The sequence below is a fragment of the Symphalangus syndactylus genome, chromosome 2 (assembly GCF_028878055.3).
Source record: "Symphalangus syndactylus isolate Jambi chromosome 2, NHGRI_mSymSyn1-v2.1_pri, whole genome shotgun sequence".
Classification (NCBI taxonomy): domain Eukaryota; kingdom Metazoa; phylum Chordata; class Mammalia; order Primates; family Hylobatidae; genus Symphalangus; species Symphalangus syndactylus.
This window is the reverse complement of record NC_072424.2, coordinates 123,490,156-123,509,219: the sequence shown is the minus strand read 5'-3', so window position 1 is coordinate 123,509,219 and position 19,064 is coordinate 123,490,156. Positions and strand designations below refer to the sequence as shown.

Below are 19,064 nucleotides of genomic sequence, written 5' to 3'. Positions count from 1 at the left end.
CTTCATGGTTCGATTCAAGCCTATTAAGAATAATCTGAGTTTCAGATTTGATTTTAAAATTATATATCAAGAAAGCTCTGTTATTGTGTTTAATTTTAAATAAAAGCATAATTGTCTGGTAATGCCATTGTGGAATTTTTTCAGCATAATCTACAACCTTTGAGATGCTTCCTATTTTGAAGTGTGTTTATCATCATGAATCATTAACTAATGTAAATGCTTTGCATTAAAAAATGCCTTCTTAAATACTGTAATGATTAGAGATGTGTAATTCTATTCTTTACTTTCCAAGTCATGAAATCCAGTTGTTTTACAGTGCTGGCTTTGGAATTCAGTCAGCAATATGGACATCCTGTGGGCCAGTGTTGTCACTCTACCCACTGAAATAAACAAATTTGTTCTTATCCATTTCTTAATTTGAATCATACCTATTCATACATTTTTGTACTGTTTGTCATGTGCCTAAAGCATATCCTATTGTTCATCACAGCATAGCACCCATTCCCTCTATTATAAATCCTTTCTCAGTAATTCTACCCCATACTGATATTACCTTCTCCAACATACTCCATTTTTAGTTTTCTACATTCATATGCACACCACAAACCTATCATAATTTTTCTCTCCCAGTGAGCCAGTTGATCCTTAGAATACAACTCAGCATAGCCTTTCAGTCATCACACATGGAAAGTGGCATTTGAGATGAGGCCTGTTTGCAATCCTTTGGTACTCTGTTCATGTTTCAGTTAACATACAGTTTTAAAATTATTTTCATAATTTAGTTTTGTTTCACTAATGGCTTCCTATAACTTTAATCAACAGAAGTTCATTTATTGTGGGAATCATGTTTTAAACTTCATTTGTTACTCCATCCTAGCATAGGACTGGATACATAACAAGCTGTCAATCATACTTGATTATTAACTGGAATAAATTGGAATATTTTACATATATGAGTATATTAGTCTGCTAGGACTGCCATAACAAAATACCACAGACTGGATGGCTTAAACAACAGAAGTTTATTTTCTCACAATTTTGATGACTAGAAGTCATAGATCAGGGTGCTGGCAGATTCCGTTACTGGTAATGCTTCTCTTCCTGGCTTGCAGATAGCCACCATCTGCCTGTATCCTTACATGGTGTTTCCTCAGTGTGCTTGAGGAGAGAGAGATCTCTGGTGTTTTTTCCTCTTATGGGGTGTAATGGCATTAGGACTTCACTCTATGATATCATTTTACCTTAATTACCACCATAAAGGTCCTACATTTCATACAATCACATCGGGAGGTTAGGGCTTCAATATATAAATTTTGGGGTGGGGGAGACACAATACAGTCCATAACAATGGGATATTCAATTATTAGTATTTTAAAAAATGTACTATTAAATTTTACTTTTGCTTTTACCTTGTTTTTTTTTTCTGTTATGTTTCTTCATATTAACTTGGTATAAGCCTCCATTTCATCCATTTCTTTTTCTAATCATGGAAGTTTTTTGTTGTACTATTTTCTGCTCTGTATGGTTTGACAGCTGTTAATTAAGTCTTTTCTTAAAATTCTTAGCTGGAACTGATCAAGGTCCTTCTGGGAGTTTTCCTCAAAGATCCCCACTGGAGGCTTGGCAGATAGTGAATCCAAGGCTAAGCTTTGTCAGTCACTCCTTCTGTTTCCTTTTTCTGCACGCCTTAAGCTTACCTTTGAGAGGGCTAACACGTCATACTGGGCTGCTAAACAACTGTCTCAAGGACATTTGTCTATTTTCTCATAGAATTTGAAGCATAACAAATGTCTCAAGGACCTTTGTCTATGTTCTCATAAGCATTTGAATGACCTTAACTCTAATTGTTGAGAACAAATGAGGCCAACTTATTATGCACCAAGTTATGAGCCCACTGAGTTGTAATTCTACCATAATTCTGTGCAGTAATTGTCTTAGGCTGAGTGGCTCATTTTTGACTAAAAGAGCTAGACAAGTTTACATATACAGATGTACAGAAAGGCTGGTGCTTATGTATCCAAAATTTCACAATATTATTTGTCATCAAAATAACAATAATCAATAGTAATCAGTTTTCTACCTTGAAATACACTACACACACACACACACACACACACACACCCACCCCTACCTGTGCCAGATGTTTGATTCATTACTAGGATCATACTATCATATTTGATATTTTCTTTCCTGATCCTCCAAATTCTAACTTCCTTATCATATAATATTTTCATTTATTTTAGAAGACTCTGTTATCTCTAATTCTAGTACCTGTTTTAGTCATTGCTGTATGGGTTACTTATTTGTCTTTATAATTCCTATTTCTATTATTGATATTTTTAAGGGAAAAATCATAATTGTATATGTGTATGGGGTACATTGTAATGTTTTGATATAAGTATATATGTGGAATAAGTAAATCAAGCTAACACATATCACTTCACTTATTTTTTTGCGGAGAGAAACCTTTGAAATTTATACTCTTAGCTATTTCCAATATATTATTGACTTTAGTCACCCTACTGTGCAATAGATCTCAAACATTTATTCCTTCTGTCTAATTGAAACTTCTCCTTTTTTTGATATAGGCATTTATTGTTATGAACTTCCTTCTTAGAATTGCCTCTGCTGCGTCTCATAGGTTTTGATGTGTTGTATACCCATTATCATTTGTCTGAAGATGTTTTTAATTTCCCTTCTTATTCTTTCTTTGACTTATTAGTTGTTCAGGAGCATGTTGTTTAATTTCCACATATTTGTAAAATTTCCCAGTTTTCTCCTACAATTGAGTTCTAGTTTCATATCATTATAGTAGGAAACAGTAGTGGATATGATTTCAGTCTTCTGGAATTATTAAAGACTTATTTTGTGGCTTAACATATGATCTGTTCTGGAGGATGTTCTGTGTATATTTGAGAAGAATGTGTATTCTTTTGCCATATATTTCTGTTAGGTTCATATATTTCTGTTAGGTTCATTTGGTCTAAAGTGTAATTAAAATCCAATGTTTCCTTATTGATTTTCTGTCTAAAAAATGATGTTCTGTCCAATGCTGAAAGTGGAGTATTAAAGTCCCCTACTATTACAGTATTGCAGTGTATCTCCTCCTTCAGATTGCTTAATAACTGCCTTAAATATTTAGGTGCTACTATGTTAGATGTATATATATTTATAAATATTGGAGAATTGACACCTTTATCATTATATAATTACCTTCTTTGTCTTTCTTTACTGATGTTTGACTTAAAGTCTTTTTCGTCTGATAGAAATATAGCTACCTCTGCTCTCTTTTGGCTTCCATTTGCATGGAATATATTTTTCCATCCCTTTATTTTCCATCTACGTGTGTTCTTACAAGTAAAGTGAGTATTTTGTAGGCAGCATCTCGTTATGTTTTGCTTTTTCAATCTATTCAGTCACTTTATGTCTTTTGATTGGAGAATTCAATCCATTTCCACTCAAGGTAATTATAGTATGTAAGTACTTATCTTACTGCCTTTTCATAATTTGTTTTCTGGTTGTTCTGTGTATCTTTTGTTCTTCCTCTTGTTGTCTTTCTTTGTGGTTTGTCTTCTGTAGTGATGTCTTGAATCCCTTCTTTTTATATTTTGTGGAAGTATAATAGGGTTTTGCTTTGCAATTACCATGAGGTTTACATAAAACATTACCTGTAACAGGCTATTCTAAGCTGATACCAACTTAACTTTAATCAAATACAAAAGCTCTCCATGTTTACTCCTCCCTACCACATTTTATGATTTTGATGTCAAAGTTGGCAACTTTTCGTAATTTGTATCCCTTAACAATTTATCAAATCCACAGTTGTTTTTAATAGTTTTGTCTTTTAACTCTCATGTTAGAGATAAAATTGCTTTACACATCACCTTTCAAGCAAAAGACTATTTTGAATCTGACTATGTATTACTGATACCACTGAATTTTTTTCCTTCATGTATTTTATGTTATTAATTAGTGGTATGTTTTCTCAGCTTAAAGAACTCACTTTAAGAATTCCCATAAGACAGGACTAGTGGTGATGAATTCCCTTATTCTTTATCTCAGGAATCGTATTCTCTCCTTCCACTCTAGAAATCTGTTTGTGAATGTGGTAGGTTGTACTGACAGTTGGGGAGGAGGAGAAGAGAGAAATATTACAGAAGTGCATAAAACTTCAAATTAAATATTAAATGATGCTTGCCATTAACTGCTCTTTGGTGGTCTCATGATCAGGGTATTTTGACTATTATTTATTCTTACATAGTTTTTCTAGGTGGATCTTCTCTCTTCTCTTTCTGCATCTCGCCGTTCCTCCTTCTTGTCCATCTTAACACCCCTTACTTCATGGTCTCCTTCACCGATTGTATCTCAGGTTTCCATTTCATTAGGAAGGACGGTTTCGTTGTATCTGTGACTACCCCCAAACTCAGCTATTGTCTACCTTTGCATTTTGCCATTCATCAAAGTGCTCAACTGGAACAGGATTCATCATCTCAAAGAGGCAGTTGGTTGAACAAAAAGATTTTTTGTGCATTTTATTTCTCTGTTTTTGCCATTAGAAGAGAACATCAAAGTGCCAAAGAGTTTGTAATGACTATATCATGTTTGTGCAACTTTATGCAATAATAGCTTCTGAGGTAGTAACAGATGGGGCATGAGAGAGATCAGATGTGGGTGAGTTAATAGTTAAAATTAGAGATTAATGTGTTAGAATCAAAACTTGTGTTCATATGCTAGAAATGAAACATGTAAAATAATTTAAATCCAAAGAGGATAGTTCAAATAAAATAACATGAATAATAATTGTAAATTTTATTTTGCTTAAGGACACTACACCTATCCAATAGATACTTAACCAATATAATTTCAAAACTTCTGGATTTATTAAGAAATAAACATATTTTAACCCAAACTCTCAAACTTATAGTACTATGTAAAATAATGAGTTAGTTGTGAGTTTTTAAATTCTAGGGTTGCTTATTTCTGTGGCTTTAATTGGAGTGCCAGACAGCAGTTCCCTTACTCCTACACATTTATTCACTTCGTTTGAAATCACCTAACTTGCCTTGATGAACAAATAACAAGCTAAAACTGTTCTGAAGAAATAGATATTTTTGTTAATCCAATAATTTTCTACTTTTCTATCAAAAATACAGATTAGTTTATTGCAACATAGTGAGCGATTTGTATGTTTACTTTTTAAATTTTAATTTTAATAAATTTATTTTTTAATTTTAACTTTTACAGATTTAGGGGTACAAGTACAGTTTCATTACATGGACATGTTGCACAGTGGTGAAGTCTAGGCTTTTAGTGTGTCTGTCACCTGAATAGTGTACATTGTACCCAGCAGGTAATTTTTCATCCCTCACCTCTTCCTACCTCCTCACCTTTTGAAGTCTCTAATGTCTATTATTTCACTCTGTATGTCCATGTATATCCAATGCTTAGCTTCCACTTATAAGTGAGAATATGTGCTATTAGACTTTTTAAGTTATTTCTCTTAGAATGATTGCCTCCACATCCAAATAGGAAGACAGGAAGTGAAACTATCCCTGTTTGCAGATGATATGATTCTATACCTAGAAAACCTCACAGTCTCTACCCAAAAGCTCCTTGTTCTGATAAACAACTTGAGCAAAGTTCTAGGATACAAAATCAACATACGAAAATCATAGCATTTCTATATACCAACAGCATCCAAGCTGAGAGACAAATCAATAATGAAATCCCATTTACAATAGCCACAAATAGAATAAAATACCTAGGAATACATCTAACCAGAGACATGAAAGAATTCTGCAACAAGAATTACAAAATACTGGTCAAAGGAGTCAGGGATGACACAAACAAATAGAAAAACATTCCATGATCCTGGATAAGAAGAATTAATGGCCATACTGCCCAAAGAAATTTATAGACTCAACCCTATTCCTATCAATCTACCAATGAAATTCTTCACAGAATTAGAAAAAACTTTTAAAATTCATATGGAATCAAAAGAGAACTCAAATAGCCAAAGCAATCCTAAGCAAAAAGAACAAAGCTGGAGACATCACATTACTTGACTTCAAACTATACTACAAGGCTATTGTAACCAAAAGAGTATGGTACTTGTACCAAAATGGACACATAGACCAATGGAACAGAATAGAGAGCCCAGAAATAATGCCAGACACCTAAAACCATCTGATCTTTGACAAAGTGAACAAAAATAAGCAATGGGGAAAGGACCCTATTCAATAAATAGTGCTGGGATAACTGGCTAGCCATATGCAGAAGATTGAAACTGGACCCCTTCCATATACCATATACAAAAATTAACACAAAACAGATTAAAAACCTAAATATAAAACCTAAAACTACTTATTATTGGTTTCTAGTTTGATTCTGTTAATGTCAAAAAACACAATTTGTATGATTTAAGTTTTCTAAAAATTTGAAGTTGTTTTATGGTACAGGATATGTTCTATCTTGGTTTATGTACTGTGAACATGTGCATTCTGCTATATTGGGTGCTGTATAAATGTCAACTAGGTAGTGTTGGTTGATGGTGTTCTTGAGTTTTCCAATATCCTTGCTGATTTTCTGTCTAATTGTTCTAACAATTGTTTTGGGTGAGGTGTTGAGGTCTCAAACTATAATTCTGGATTTTTAAAATTCTTTCAGTTCTCTCAGTTTTTTGCTTTACATATTTAACAACCTTACTGTTTGATATATACACAGTTAAAGTTGCTGTGTCTTCTTGTTAGATTGATACTTTAAACATTGTATAATTTCCCCTCTCGTAATTTTCTTTACTCTGAAGTATACTTTATATAATAGTAATATAACTACTGCTTTTTGATTAATGTTTGCGTAGTATATCTTTTTCTATGCTTTTACTTTCCACCTGCCTATATAATTTGAAGTGAATTACTTCTAGACAGCATATAATTGATTCACTTAAAAATTACTCTGCCAACTTTTGTATTTTCATTGGTGTATTTAGACTACTTATATTTAACATAATTATTGGTATGTTAGAGCCTAAGTTTGCCATTTTATTTTTTGTTTCTGGTCCTTTTTTTGTGATTGTATGGCATGTCTGGTTCATAATTGATTCTATTTTGATTTACACATAGAATTTCTATACACATTATGTATATTATATACCTGACATCATAGTTCACTGGTATCAACCTTTTATGAGTTTGAGTGAGTTTTAGAAAACTTACCTCCATTTTTATTCCTTTGCCCTTCCTCATTTGCAATATAATTGCCTTAAATATTTCCTTTACATACATGTAGAATAACATCAGACAATGTTAGAATGTTTGCTTATTTACTTATATTTTTGTTTACTGTGCTCATTCTTCCTGTTTTCGAAGAGTTTCTTTTTGTTTAGACATCTTCTGTTCATCATTTTTAAGGTAATTCAGCTGGCAAAATTTTCTTAGTTTTCCTTCATTGAGCATGTTTTGATTTTCCCTTTTTTTCCTGAAGGAAATAGTCACAAAGTAAGATTCTTGGTTGACAGTTGTTCTTTTTTACAGCACTTGAAAAATGACACTTCCTTTGGTGACTTCTGATGAGAAATCTGCTTATGTTAGAATATTTTTTCCTTTACATTGCTGTTTTTCTCTGGATACTTTTATGATTTTCTCTGTCGTTAGTTTTCAGAAGTTTAAATATGTCATGTCTCAGTATTGATTTCTTTGGGTTTATGTTGTTTGGGCTTTGCTCACCTTCTTGAATTTGTAGGTTTTGCCTCTTGCCAAATTTGAAAAGTTTTCAGGCATTATTTTCTCAGGTACTTTTAAGCCCTAGTATCTTTTCCCTCTTCTTCCAAGATTCCAATTACATAAATTTAGATCTTCTGTTAATAGTACATACCAGAAGTCCCTAAGGGTTTTTTTTGTTTGTTTGTTTGTTTGTTTTTTTTTTTTAATTCAGCCTACTTTTCTGTTGTTTGCTGTTTAGATTGGGTAATTTCCATGGTTCTGTCTTGAAGTTTGTGAATTCTTTCCTCTGTCTCTTCCATATTGCTCTTAAACCCATCTGTTGAGTTTTTAAAATTTCAAATACTGTGTTTTTCAGTTCTAAAGTTACTATTTAGTTCCTCTTTTCATCTTCTATTCCATTGCTGAGACATTCTGATTCTTCATTTATTTGAAATGTGTTCTAATGGGTTACTGAGGCTTTAAAATCTTTATCACATAATTCTAACATCATTGTTCTCTTGGTGTTGGCCTTTATCAGGCATCTTTTTTTTTTTCCATTTAGTTTGAGATCTTAGTGGTTATTGATATAACGGGTGACATTCTATTGAAAACTGGACATTTTGGGTATTATATAATGAGGTTAGCTCTTATGTAAACTTTCGATTTTAACTGAATTCTTCTGACACCACTCCAGCAGAAGAATGGAGGTCCCACCTTATTACCCAGGTTCTTCACACTGTTTCCATTTATAACCAAACCAAACAGACTCCTCGCTGAGTGAGGTGGTAGTTCTAGCTCTCCAGTAGGCCTCCATTGATAGCTTCCTGTCTGAGAGAGGGAGGAATGCCTTGTTACTGCTTCCCACATGGCATCCACTGATGGTGGGGTGGGAAGGAGGTGAAAATCTTGACTTTCCACTAGGTCACCTTTGACACGATCTCAGTGGGAAAAAGGGGCACCTCGTTACTGCCAAATGGAGGTGGAAGTCCACCTTTCCACTTGGACTCCACTACATTGCCAAGGGTGATGCTGAAAGTTTCAGACCCCTACTCATCCTTCTCTGACACCATGATAGTGAGTGGGTTGAGGCACTGCAATACAGCTTAGCAAACAAAAGTGGAAGTCTACCCATGCTTGGCATTTGCTGGCTGGAGTGGGTGTGGGGCCACATTTTTTCAGTGGGTTTGACTGGAGTATTGTAGTTATTATCAAATAGATTTCTGTCTGGCTAGTCTTGTCTTTTCATTTGGCTAGATGGAATGGACTTTTGTCATGTTTTCTTTTTGCTGTCCTTGTGTTACCAGGTTGCTGGCTTCTTCAGATCTAAGTCTGGGATATATAAGGCAAAAGGAAATGCAGAGAACTCAATACTTACGTCTTTCCTTAGGTCTCAGTGTCCTTGGATGGTCTGTTTTCTCTTTGCCTTTCAAAGTTATTTTATGTTTATTTATAATTTTCAGGGTTTTCAATTATACTTAGTGAGAGGACTAGGGAAAAGTACATTTATTCCATAGTTCTTCATGCAGAAATCTCCAAAACCAAAATTATTGTACTATTCATTTTTGCCATTTCATTAGGTGAAATTAAAAAGACAATAACCCATCCTCTAAAAGACATTTTAACTATTAGAACATATTTTGAATAACTCAGGTTACGGTCCATGAAAGACTTTTAAAAATGTTTCCTAAAACATAAATGTGTAAAAATGAGTAATTAAAGAAATCATTCTAGGAATGAAGAATTCTTATGAACATTATGATATATAAATAATTCTTCTTGATCATTATAATTTATGAATATTTGATCTCTTCAACAATTATATTTTTAATAGGTAATAATTCAATTGTTGTAAGTCCGTTATACTGACCAGTGGGAGCCATAGATATTGTTTTATTTAACTAAAAAAGTAACACCCGCTCCTTGTAGCTAATCCAATCAATTCAAAACAGTTGACTGTGACAGTTCTCCTCCATCCAATTCCATTTCCTAGAAGTAACCATATCCAGTTTGTAGTCTATGTTTACACTTTCAGTCATGCTCTGCTGCTTCACTTAGTCACTCCTACTTTTCCTTTTCAGCTCCTCTCTCTATTCATCTTTTGTAAGTTTATCCTTCTCTCTCTGGCTGTTAAACATTGAAAGACTTTCAGACTTTGTTCTAGAACTTTTTTCCTTAATTTTGTTTTTCTTTGTGACTCATCTATGTTCCTATTTCAATTACCATTTGCACTCAAATTACTCATATATTTATTTTTTTAGTTCAGATTTCTTGTTTTAATGTCAGATCAATAACTCCAGCTCTCTTTTGATGACTCCTTTTGGATATCTAAAGAGCACTCCAAACCCAACATTGCCAGAACTAGATAGATGATCTTTCCTTACAGCCTCTTTCAGATTTTGCATCTCAGTGAATAGTACCACTGTATATTGAATTATTTTCACTAGAAGCTTAAGAGTCATTATTGATCCCCTTTCATCTTCACCTTCCGTTTCCAATTAATCACCAAGTCCCGTGGCCTTTCCCTCCTGAATCTGCATAATCCTTTCAATGTCTGTGACCAAACTTCATCATAAACTACCTAGGCCAATATAGTAGTTTCTTAAATGGACTCTCTGCTTCTCTCTGATTGTTCTTGAATTGTTTTTTTACTCTGTAGCCAGAGAGGTATCCTTAAAATAAAATCTGGTTATGTTACATGCCTGCTTAGAATATTTCAAATTTTTAGTTGCTCTTATGATAAATATCTGAGTTCTTAACATGACCTAGCACAGTACCTGTCTCAACAAATATCTGTAGAAGAATGAAAAAAACTTATATGGTTTACAGTATTTTCTATTAAAATAGTATTACTATACACATGTATCTGTATGCATCAGAGATTCTTTTTTCTTATTAATATTTCTGTCGGATATGTTTCTAGAAGTGAGGTTGCTAGTATAGTTTGGTTTTTATCTATTAAAAATGAAGGTTAATAGAGATGTGGTGCAGTGCCTTGTAGTCGTCAAGAAAAAAAATCCATTAAGAGAAAAAAGAGGAGACTGATCTAGGAAGATCAGTAATGGTTTATTAAGAGAGTCATCCTGTACCGTCTGTCTGATGGCAGGAGTTATATCTCAAAGAAACATCAAATAATTTAAGGATTTTTTGAGATCTTATGCCAAGCAAATTTAGGTTAAATATTTTGCAAGACAGAGCAAGGAGAAAAGAACAAATGAATCACATTTTTGTATTCATAACAAATGTGATTTATTTCTATAAACCACTCATGCATTTAGTTTTCTTACATGTCTTTCTTACAGTATATTATAATTAGGTAGTATAAAGAAAGGCATGATTTGAAATGGGATAATGAAAAGGTAATAAAAGTAATGTATGAATTATAATTTTTATAGAAATCAAGGTTTACTAGTATGTAAGACCATTTGGGCTGCTGTAAACAAAACACCATATGTTGGTTAGCTTATGAACAATAGAAATTTATTGCTCACAGTTCTGGAGGCTGGGGGGTCTAAGACTGAGGCATACCAGATTCAGTGATTGGTGAGGGCTCACTTACTGGTTCATAGATGGCGACGACTTGCTGTGTTCTCACATGGTGGAACAGAGCAAGGGGTTTCTTTCACCCCTCTTTTATAAAGGAGCTAATTGCATTTGTGAGGGTTCTTCTTTATGACCGAATCATCTCCTAAAGGCCCCAGCTCCTAATACCAACACCTTGGGTGTTAGGATTTCAACATATAAATTTTGAGGGGACAAAAACATTCATACCATAGCAACTAGTGTAGCTGATACTGGGCAGAATCGTGAAATAAGCAAATAATATTTTTAGAGATGTGTCTCTGCTTCCTTTGATCCGTGGCCCTGGAAGGAAGATGGTGTGTCTTTGTGCATGTGACAGCAGCAGGGAGCATCACAAAGGCATCAGACGCCAGAAATGGGGGGGACTAGGAGAGGCAGGTTGCTACTAGCTCCACACTGCTAGTTTGGTGACCTTGAGCAAGCTAGTTAATCTCTGTGAGACTTATTTTCCTCATTTGAAAATAATAATAATAACTGTTTAACCTGTAAAGTAGATTTGATGTGATCATTTATTACTTATTAATGCGTTTATCTATAATTATGCATTTTTTTGTTGAGCTGATACTAAAATACTTTATTCCTGATTTTATTCATAAATTTGCATACCAGAAAGATAGAAGTGTGTAATATGGGGCATTAATAGCTTTAAAAACTTTTTTAGGAGCTTCTCAGGCTGCAAAGTGATTCATAATGGCCTCTTAGAGCACTGAGAGGTACCATGAAGCTCTGAAAGAGTTAACATGCTTTTTATAACCCATGTATTCAAAGGGAGTAAAAAACTCTGATTTTCCTAAGTAACTCTTTACAAATTCCTACTGTTCTGTTTTTCACTCTAGTCTTTTTTGTTTATACTGAAATGTGTAGATTAAGTAGCTTTATGTTTATTTTTTTCTTGCTATTAATTTTGTATCAGCTGCTTTGAGGATGTTTAAACAGAACACTGATTTAATTGCTCTGTTTATCATTTCTTCTTGTTCTAGGCAATGGACCTCATCATGACCGTTGCTGTACTTACAATGAAAACAACTTGGTGGATGGTGTGTATTGTCTCCCAATAGGACACTGGATTGAGGCCACTGGGCACACCAATGAAATGAAGCACACAACAGACTTCTATTTTAATATTGCAGGCCACCAAGCCATGCATTATTCAAGGTAAAAATAGTGCTATGTTTATAAGCATAGAAGTAGGATAAGAGGTAGCATTAGCACAGTGGAAATATTTACTGTGTTCGAAACTGCAGTGTCTCACTTTGGAGGGGTCTATAGGCCTGTAGTACTTTGAGGAGATAATTACAGTGAATCAGTGTGTGAGCTTTTCTGGGTCTAGATATGGAGGATTTTAAAAATAGAATTCCTTAATAAATGCATACCCTAGCATCAGTATATTTTTGACCAGATAGTAGCTAACCAATCTCTGTACTTATGTAGTGGATTAAAAATAAGAACTGCACTAAAATAGCCTAAATTAATATTTGTGTCCTTTATGCTACTGACTACCAGTGAAACAAAAATTGGTATTTCCTTATAAAATCTTATTCAAATAAATATGTGTGAAAATACAGACACAGGACTAGATTGAATATGATTATCTGCTTTATTATTTGTTAATATTTTGATTTATTTTTTCATGTAATTCCTAAACCAGGAGGTTGCTAAATAAAACATAAGGCTCATTATCCTTTTCTCCTTTTCCACTCATCAGAAGTGATTATTTTTAATCACTTTATGGTTAGTTTTTCTTGAGATTAAATCTAAATCTTAAACAATATGCATATGTGTTGCTTGTTAATGTACCAGTTTAAAAATAGCTATCGATTCCCCTCTATTACACATAAGAAATTGACATCTCTCGTACTTGTCCTCTCTCCCCACTCCAGTCCCTACCAGGCATTTTTTGAAAAGTTCCATTGTTACTTACCATCATACAAATTCTGTCTTGACCCATCAATTTTTCATAGTGTCTCCTAGTTTCCTACATTGTAAGAGCAGAGTTTTTTTTATTCCCGTATTTTTTTCCACACCTATTTCCACCTACTAACTCCTGCTTTTAAATTACTTTTATAATTTCAAGGCTTATAGAATTTACATTAAACTTAGTAAATATAAATATCTTTCACACTTTGATTATTTAAAATTTGAAAGCAATTGCCAACATTTAAAATATTATGTAAGTGTTATTTACTGCAGAACTTACAGTGTTTGTACCATACACAAGGAGATGCCTTTTCATGTTCTTAAAGAATGTGTTATTTTGAATGAGAGATACAATTAATATAAACAGAGTTTTGAGGGGTAAAAGAGAGAGAAAATGCAATTTCACAATAGTTTTAGGGAATTAATAGTCCTCTTGAACACATCTTTCTTTCAAACTTCTGGTAGATGTTGGCTTTGCTGATGGGTTGTGTGCATAGAATGAGGAAGACAAGAGTTAAGCATGTCTCGTGGTTTTATGGCCTGAGCTAATGAATTAATGATGTTGCTGCTTACTGAGATGGGGAAGACTAGGAGATGAGCAATTTGAAGTAGGGATTGAGGTAAAAGTTCTACTTTAGTCATTTTTTGAAATGTCTGTTAGATTGCAGGAATGAAATTGATTTGATGTCAGGAATTTTATGGAGAGCTTGGAAATAAAGATATAAAATTGGCAGTTATCAAGACATAGATAGCATTCAAAATGTTGAGTCTAGATGAGACGATAGTAAATGAGTGAAGTATAGAAGAGACAAAGAGAAGAAGGAAGAATATTGAGCCCTGGTTCACACAATTTAGAAGTCAAGGAGAAGCAGAAGATCCAGAGAAAAGAATAAGAAGGAACACCTCTTGAGATGGTCTGACATTTAATGAGGATATGTTTATGGGTTCTTTTAAATGATCCTGAACCACATTTCCTGAATGAACCCTTTTTTCTGAAGAGTCATGTCTTGGGCTCTGGAGATTTTTTTCCACTGTATGATTATTTCTTCTCCTTGATTGCCTTTGCTCTTTGTCATTAGAGACACTCCTTAGATGGATGTTGGACCTCTTGGATTTACATTTTATATTGTCATCTTTTTTGTTGCTTTACATTTTGAGAGGCTTCTTTTTTTCCAATTCAACTATTGATTATTTTTTTCTTAATTTTGGTAATTATATTCTTAATTTTCATGGACTTATTCTGTTATTCCTTTTTACATATTAGTTTGTTCTTGTTTATGAATGAGTATATTCATGAATCTTTCTTAGAATACTAATGAGAGTTATTTTTAAGTTCTCTTCTCTTGCTGGAACTATACTTTTTCCTCCTGAATCAATTGTTTTTCATTCATTTTGATCTTTCTTTTTTGTGTTATTATTGTTTTAGATAACATGATTATTAGTTGTTCATATTTACTATGTGAAAGATTAGGTTGATTATTGTATATGGCTGTCATAAGTTTCCTCTGCTATTACTGGCCTCTGTACCTGTGAGAGGTGTTGGGGTCAAGCTGTGCTCAGATGGGCAGATCCTGTCTTTCTCAGCAGACTCAAATCAGACAACCCACCTGTGTACTTCCTCCACCCTACCCTGAATGAAAAGACAAGGAGGGTCTGTTGTGGGGTACACCTCTTACTCTGAGAAAATTTGCTCTCTGAGTTGATGTTTTAATTTTTAAATAAAGTATTTCTTCAGCTTCCCTTACAGTATCAAAGCTGTATGTGCAGGTGAGAGTGAACCTTAGTTAATATACTCAGCTGTGCAAGAAAGCTTACGTTTCTTTATTTTCTTTAAAGCAACTTAGTTTTACAATCCAAGTCTCTATCCTACTGAATTCTCAGGTAATTCAACCTGTTATCCACTGCAAGGTGTAAATATATCTATTCTTATAAATAATAATACATTAAAATGTATGTATACTATATAACACATTAGATATTAATATAATAATACATGTGTATGTATACCTGGAGTATAATATATAATCTAATATATACACACTCACTTACACACACACACACACACACACACTCCAAGTCCTGGGAATCTGTATTTTTCAACATCTCCATGTGATTTTTACATGCATAAAAGGACAGTGGTTTAGAATAGAAAAGGAATATTTTAATGCACCTTCAGTTGTTTTAGTCTAACTCCCCTTAAAAATTCCAGCATAATTCACCTTCACATGAAACTGGGTAAGATGAAAATCTGAATTCAATTTAAAAGAAAAGAGTCGGAAAGGCATTTATATATTTCATTATTAAATTGAAAACATCAAATTCTATCTGTTTGCCATGTTCATCTGACAGTGTATAATGCTAAGATTATTTGTGAATTTATCTTAGCTGCTGAAATAGATACAGACAGGTAGATTATATGTTTGAGCATTTATACAATGGAGGTATTCAAACTCAACTAAGAATTTGTAATTACAAGCTCTCACTCTTTAGTTTGAATTTAGGAATGGAATTATGCCTAGAATTTTTTTATGGTTGGGATAAATCATATCAGAATGGAATTGCCAGTATCCTTTATAAGGATAAGGCTTTTTAGAACATATATATCTAAAAATTAAATGTTATATAATAAGATAAATGGTAACTTCATTCATTTAGTAAGAATTGTATGGATTACTCTGTGCAGCCCGTGTTGAGTGCTGGACCATCAACAATGGAGAGACATGATCCTTGCTCGCATGGAACTTATGCTGTAGTGGAAGACAACATGTAAACAGCTGCAATACAGTTAAATATTTGCTGTAATGAAGTTATATATGTAGTATAAAAAGGGACAGGAAAAATCTTTAATTCAAGGAAATCTTTATGAGGACGTAGAACTTGAACAGAAATGTGAAGGCTTCTTTTACTCAGGACATTTGGGAAAGGGAATTCAATGTAAGAAGAATAGCGACTGTGTCCCACCCAAATCTCATCTTGAATTGTAGCTTCCACAATTCCCATGTGTTGTAGGAGGGACTAGTGGGAGGTAATTGAATCATGGGGGTGAGTCTTTCCCATACTGTTCTCGTGATAGTGAATAAGTCTCATGAGATCTGATGGTTTTATAAGGAGGAGTTTCCCTGCACATGCACTCTCTTTGTCTGCTGCCATCCATGTAAGATGTGACTTGCTCTTCTTTGCCTTCAACCATGATTGTGAGGTCTCCTGAGCCACGTGGAACTGTGAGTCCATTAAACCTCTTTCCTGTAAACGTCACCCAGTCTTGGGTATGTCTTTATTAGCAACATGAAAACGGACTAATACAAATAGCAAGTGTACATGTAGAGAGGTGTGAGAGCACAATATTAGGGTAGCCACCTAATTTTCTCCAACCAGGATGCTTTGAGAGTAAAAAGAGGTACTTTACATAATTAGCCTGAACATGGGGTATAAAAATAGGACTTCACTGGGAATGCCAGGACATATGGCAACCTAGAGAACATGTCATGTAAAAGAGAACATTCTGGTACTTCTCAATATTCAGATGCATATATAAGCTGACAAGCACCTGTCTCCATAGAGGGACTACAGATATCCTTTGATAGAAATTAGCACTCATTCCATGTTATGATTTATCTAGAGAGTTTTATGTGTTACATTTTAGTTTTTGATTTTAGCCAAGGTATACATGCCAATTCTTTAAACATGTGTTTAAAGAATTTATCAGATCTACAAGTTTTATGAGAAAAAGAAATCTTTCTGCCTCTTCTTTCCCCCACCCAACCTCCCCCAATTTTGTCTTTCCACAGGCAACCACTTTCATTTCTTTAAGTTGATAATTTGCTACTTAACTTCAGGTAAATGATAAATAATATGATTATATTACTACTGTTTGGTTTTAGATCTAGGTATTATCTATTGACTTTACAACTTGAAATATGAATATCTAGCTCTCTTTTCTTCTCCTTCTACCACATCCATCCTATTGTTCAGTCTTCCCAATATAGTAATGCGTTACTTTTCATGAGATCAGTATTCCACATGTATATTCATATGCCTATGTAAATGCTATTTAACAACCAAACGGTTCGCAGATGTTTAAATCTCCTTTGAAGAACTTACAGCTCTCAAGGTTGCTATTGAGAAGTCAAAGCCATTATGCCTTCCAATCTTTTATGTTCAAATGTTTTTGTTTTTGTTTTTACTTCCATAAACAAAGAAGCCTGCAGAATCTTTGCATTTCCAATAGTGTGAAATTCCATGATGAATGTCTTGGTATGGGTCCATTTTATCCATTTTGCTAAGCTCTCAGTGCAGAATTTAATTCTGCAAAGAAGTAAAATTTACTTCTTTGGAAGTAAATTTCTTCAGTTATTTCTTTGATAATTTCCTCCCCTTTATTTCTAGAATTCCTATTACTGAAATACTGGATCTCTGGCCTGAGTTTTCAATTTTCTTGTCTTTTGTATTTTGCATTTCTTTTTTTTATTTTTAAATATATTTTCTTCTCCTTTTTTTGTTTTTTATTATTATACTTTAAGTTCTAGGGTACATGTGCACAACATGCGGGTTTGTTACATAGGTATACATGTGCCATGTTGGTTTGCTGCACCCATCAACTCATCATTTACATTAGGTATTTCTTCTAATGCTATCCCTCCCCCAGTATCCCACCCCTTGACAGGCCCCAGTGTGTGATGTTCCCTACCCTGTGTCCAAGTGTTCTCATTGTGCAATTCTCACCTATGAATGTGAACATGCAGTTCACAGAAAACATGGTTTTCTGTCCTTGTGATAGTTTGCTGAGAATGATGGTTTCCAGATTCATCCATGTCACTGCAAAGGACATGAACTCATCCTTTGTTATGGCTGCACAGTATTCCATGGTGTATATGTGCCACATTTTCTTAATCCAGTCTATCATTGATGGACATTTGGGTTGGTTCCAAGTGTTTGCTATTGTGAATAATGCTGCAATAAACATACGTGTGCATGTGTCTTTATAGTAGCATGATTTATAATCCTTTGGGTGTATACCCAGTAATAGGATCACTGGGTGAAATGGTATTTCTAGTTCTAGATCCTCGAGGAATCGCCACACTGTCTTCCACAATGGTTGAACTAATGTACACTCCCACCAACAGTGTAAAAGCATTCCTATTTCTCCACATCCTCTCCAGCATCTGTTTCTTGACTTTTTAATGATCACCATTCTAACTGGAGTGAGATGGTATCTCATTGTGGTTTTGATTTGTATTTCTCTGATGACCAGGGATGATGAACATTTTTTCATGTGTCTGTTGGCTGTGTAAATGTCTTCTTTTGAGAAGTCTCTGTTCGTATGCTTTGCCCACTTTTTGATGGGGTTGTCCATTTTTTTCTTGTAAATTTGTTTAAGTTCTTTGTAGATTCTGGATATTAGACCTTTGTCAGATAGGTAGATTGCAAAAATTTTCTCCCATTCTGTAGGTTGCCTGTTCACTCTGATGGTAGTTTCTTTTGCTGTGCAGAAGCTCTTTAGTTTAATTAGATCCCATTTGTCAATTTTGGCTTTTGTTGCCATTGCTTTTGGTGTTGTCATCATGAAGTCCTTGCACATGCCTATGTCCTGAATGGTATTGCCTAGGTTTTCTTCTAGGGTTTTTATGGTTTTAGGTCTAACATATAAGTCAATGTGTAAGGAAGGGATCCGGTTTCAACTTTCGACATATGGCTAGCCAGTTTTCCCAGCACCATTTATTAAATAGGGAATCCTTCCCCCATTTCTTGTTTTTGTCAGGTTTGTCAATGATCAGATGGTTGTAGAAGTGCAGTGTTATTTCTGAAGCCTCTGTTGTGTTCCATTAGTCTATAAATCTGTTTTGGTACCAGTACCATACTGTTTTGCTT

The 19,064-nt window shown here is 34.1% G+C and overlaps 1 protein-coding gene across 10 annotated transcripts in view; it reads left to right on the top strand.

Moving 5' to 3' along the window:
• EPM2A (EPM2A glucan phosphatase, laforin) overlaps nt 1-19,064 on the top strand; it is a 356,235-nt gene that overhangs the window by 32,620 nt on the left and 304,551 nt on the right. For all 10 annotated transcript variants that reach the window (XR_010118990.1, XM_063632111.1, XM_055266483.2 and 7 more), the window contains exon 2: nt 12,260-12,434. Coding sequence is in view for 9 of the 10 variants with exons in the window: in XM_063632111.1 (XP_063488181.1) it covers nt 12,260-12,434 (175 nt within the window). In the remaining variant the exon portion in view is untranslated. The remainder of the gene's footprint in view (nt 1-12,259; nt 12,435-19,064) is intronic.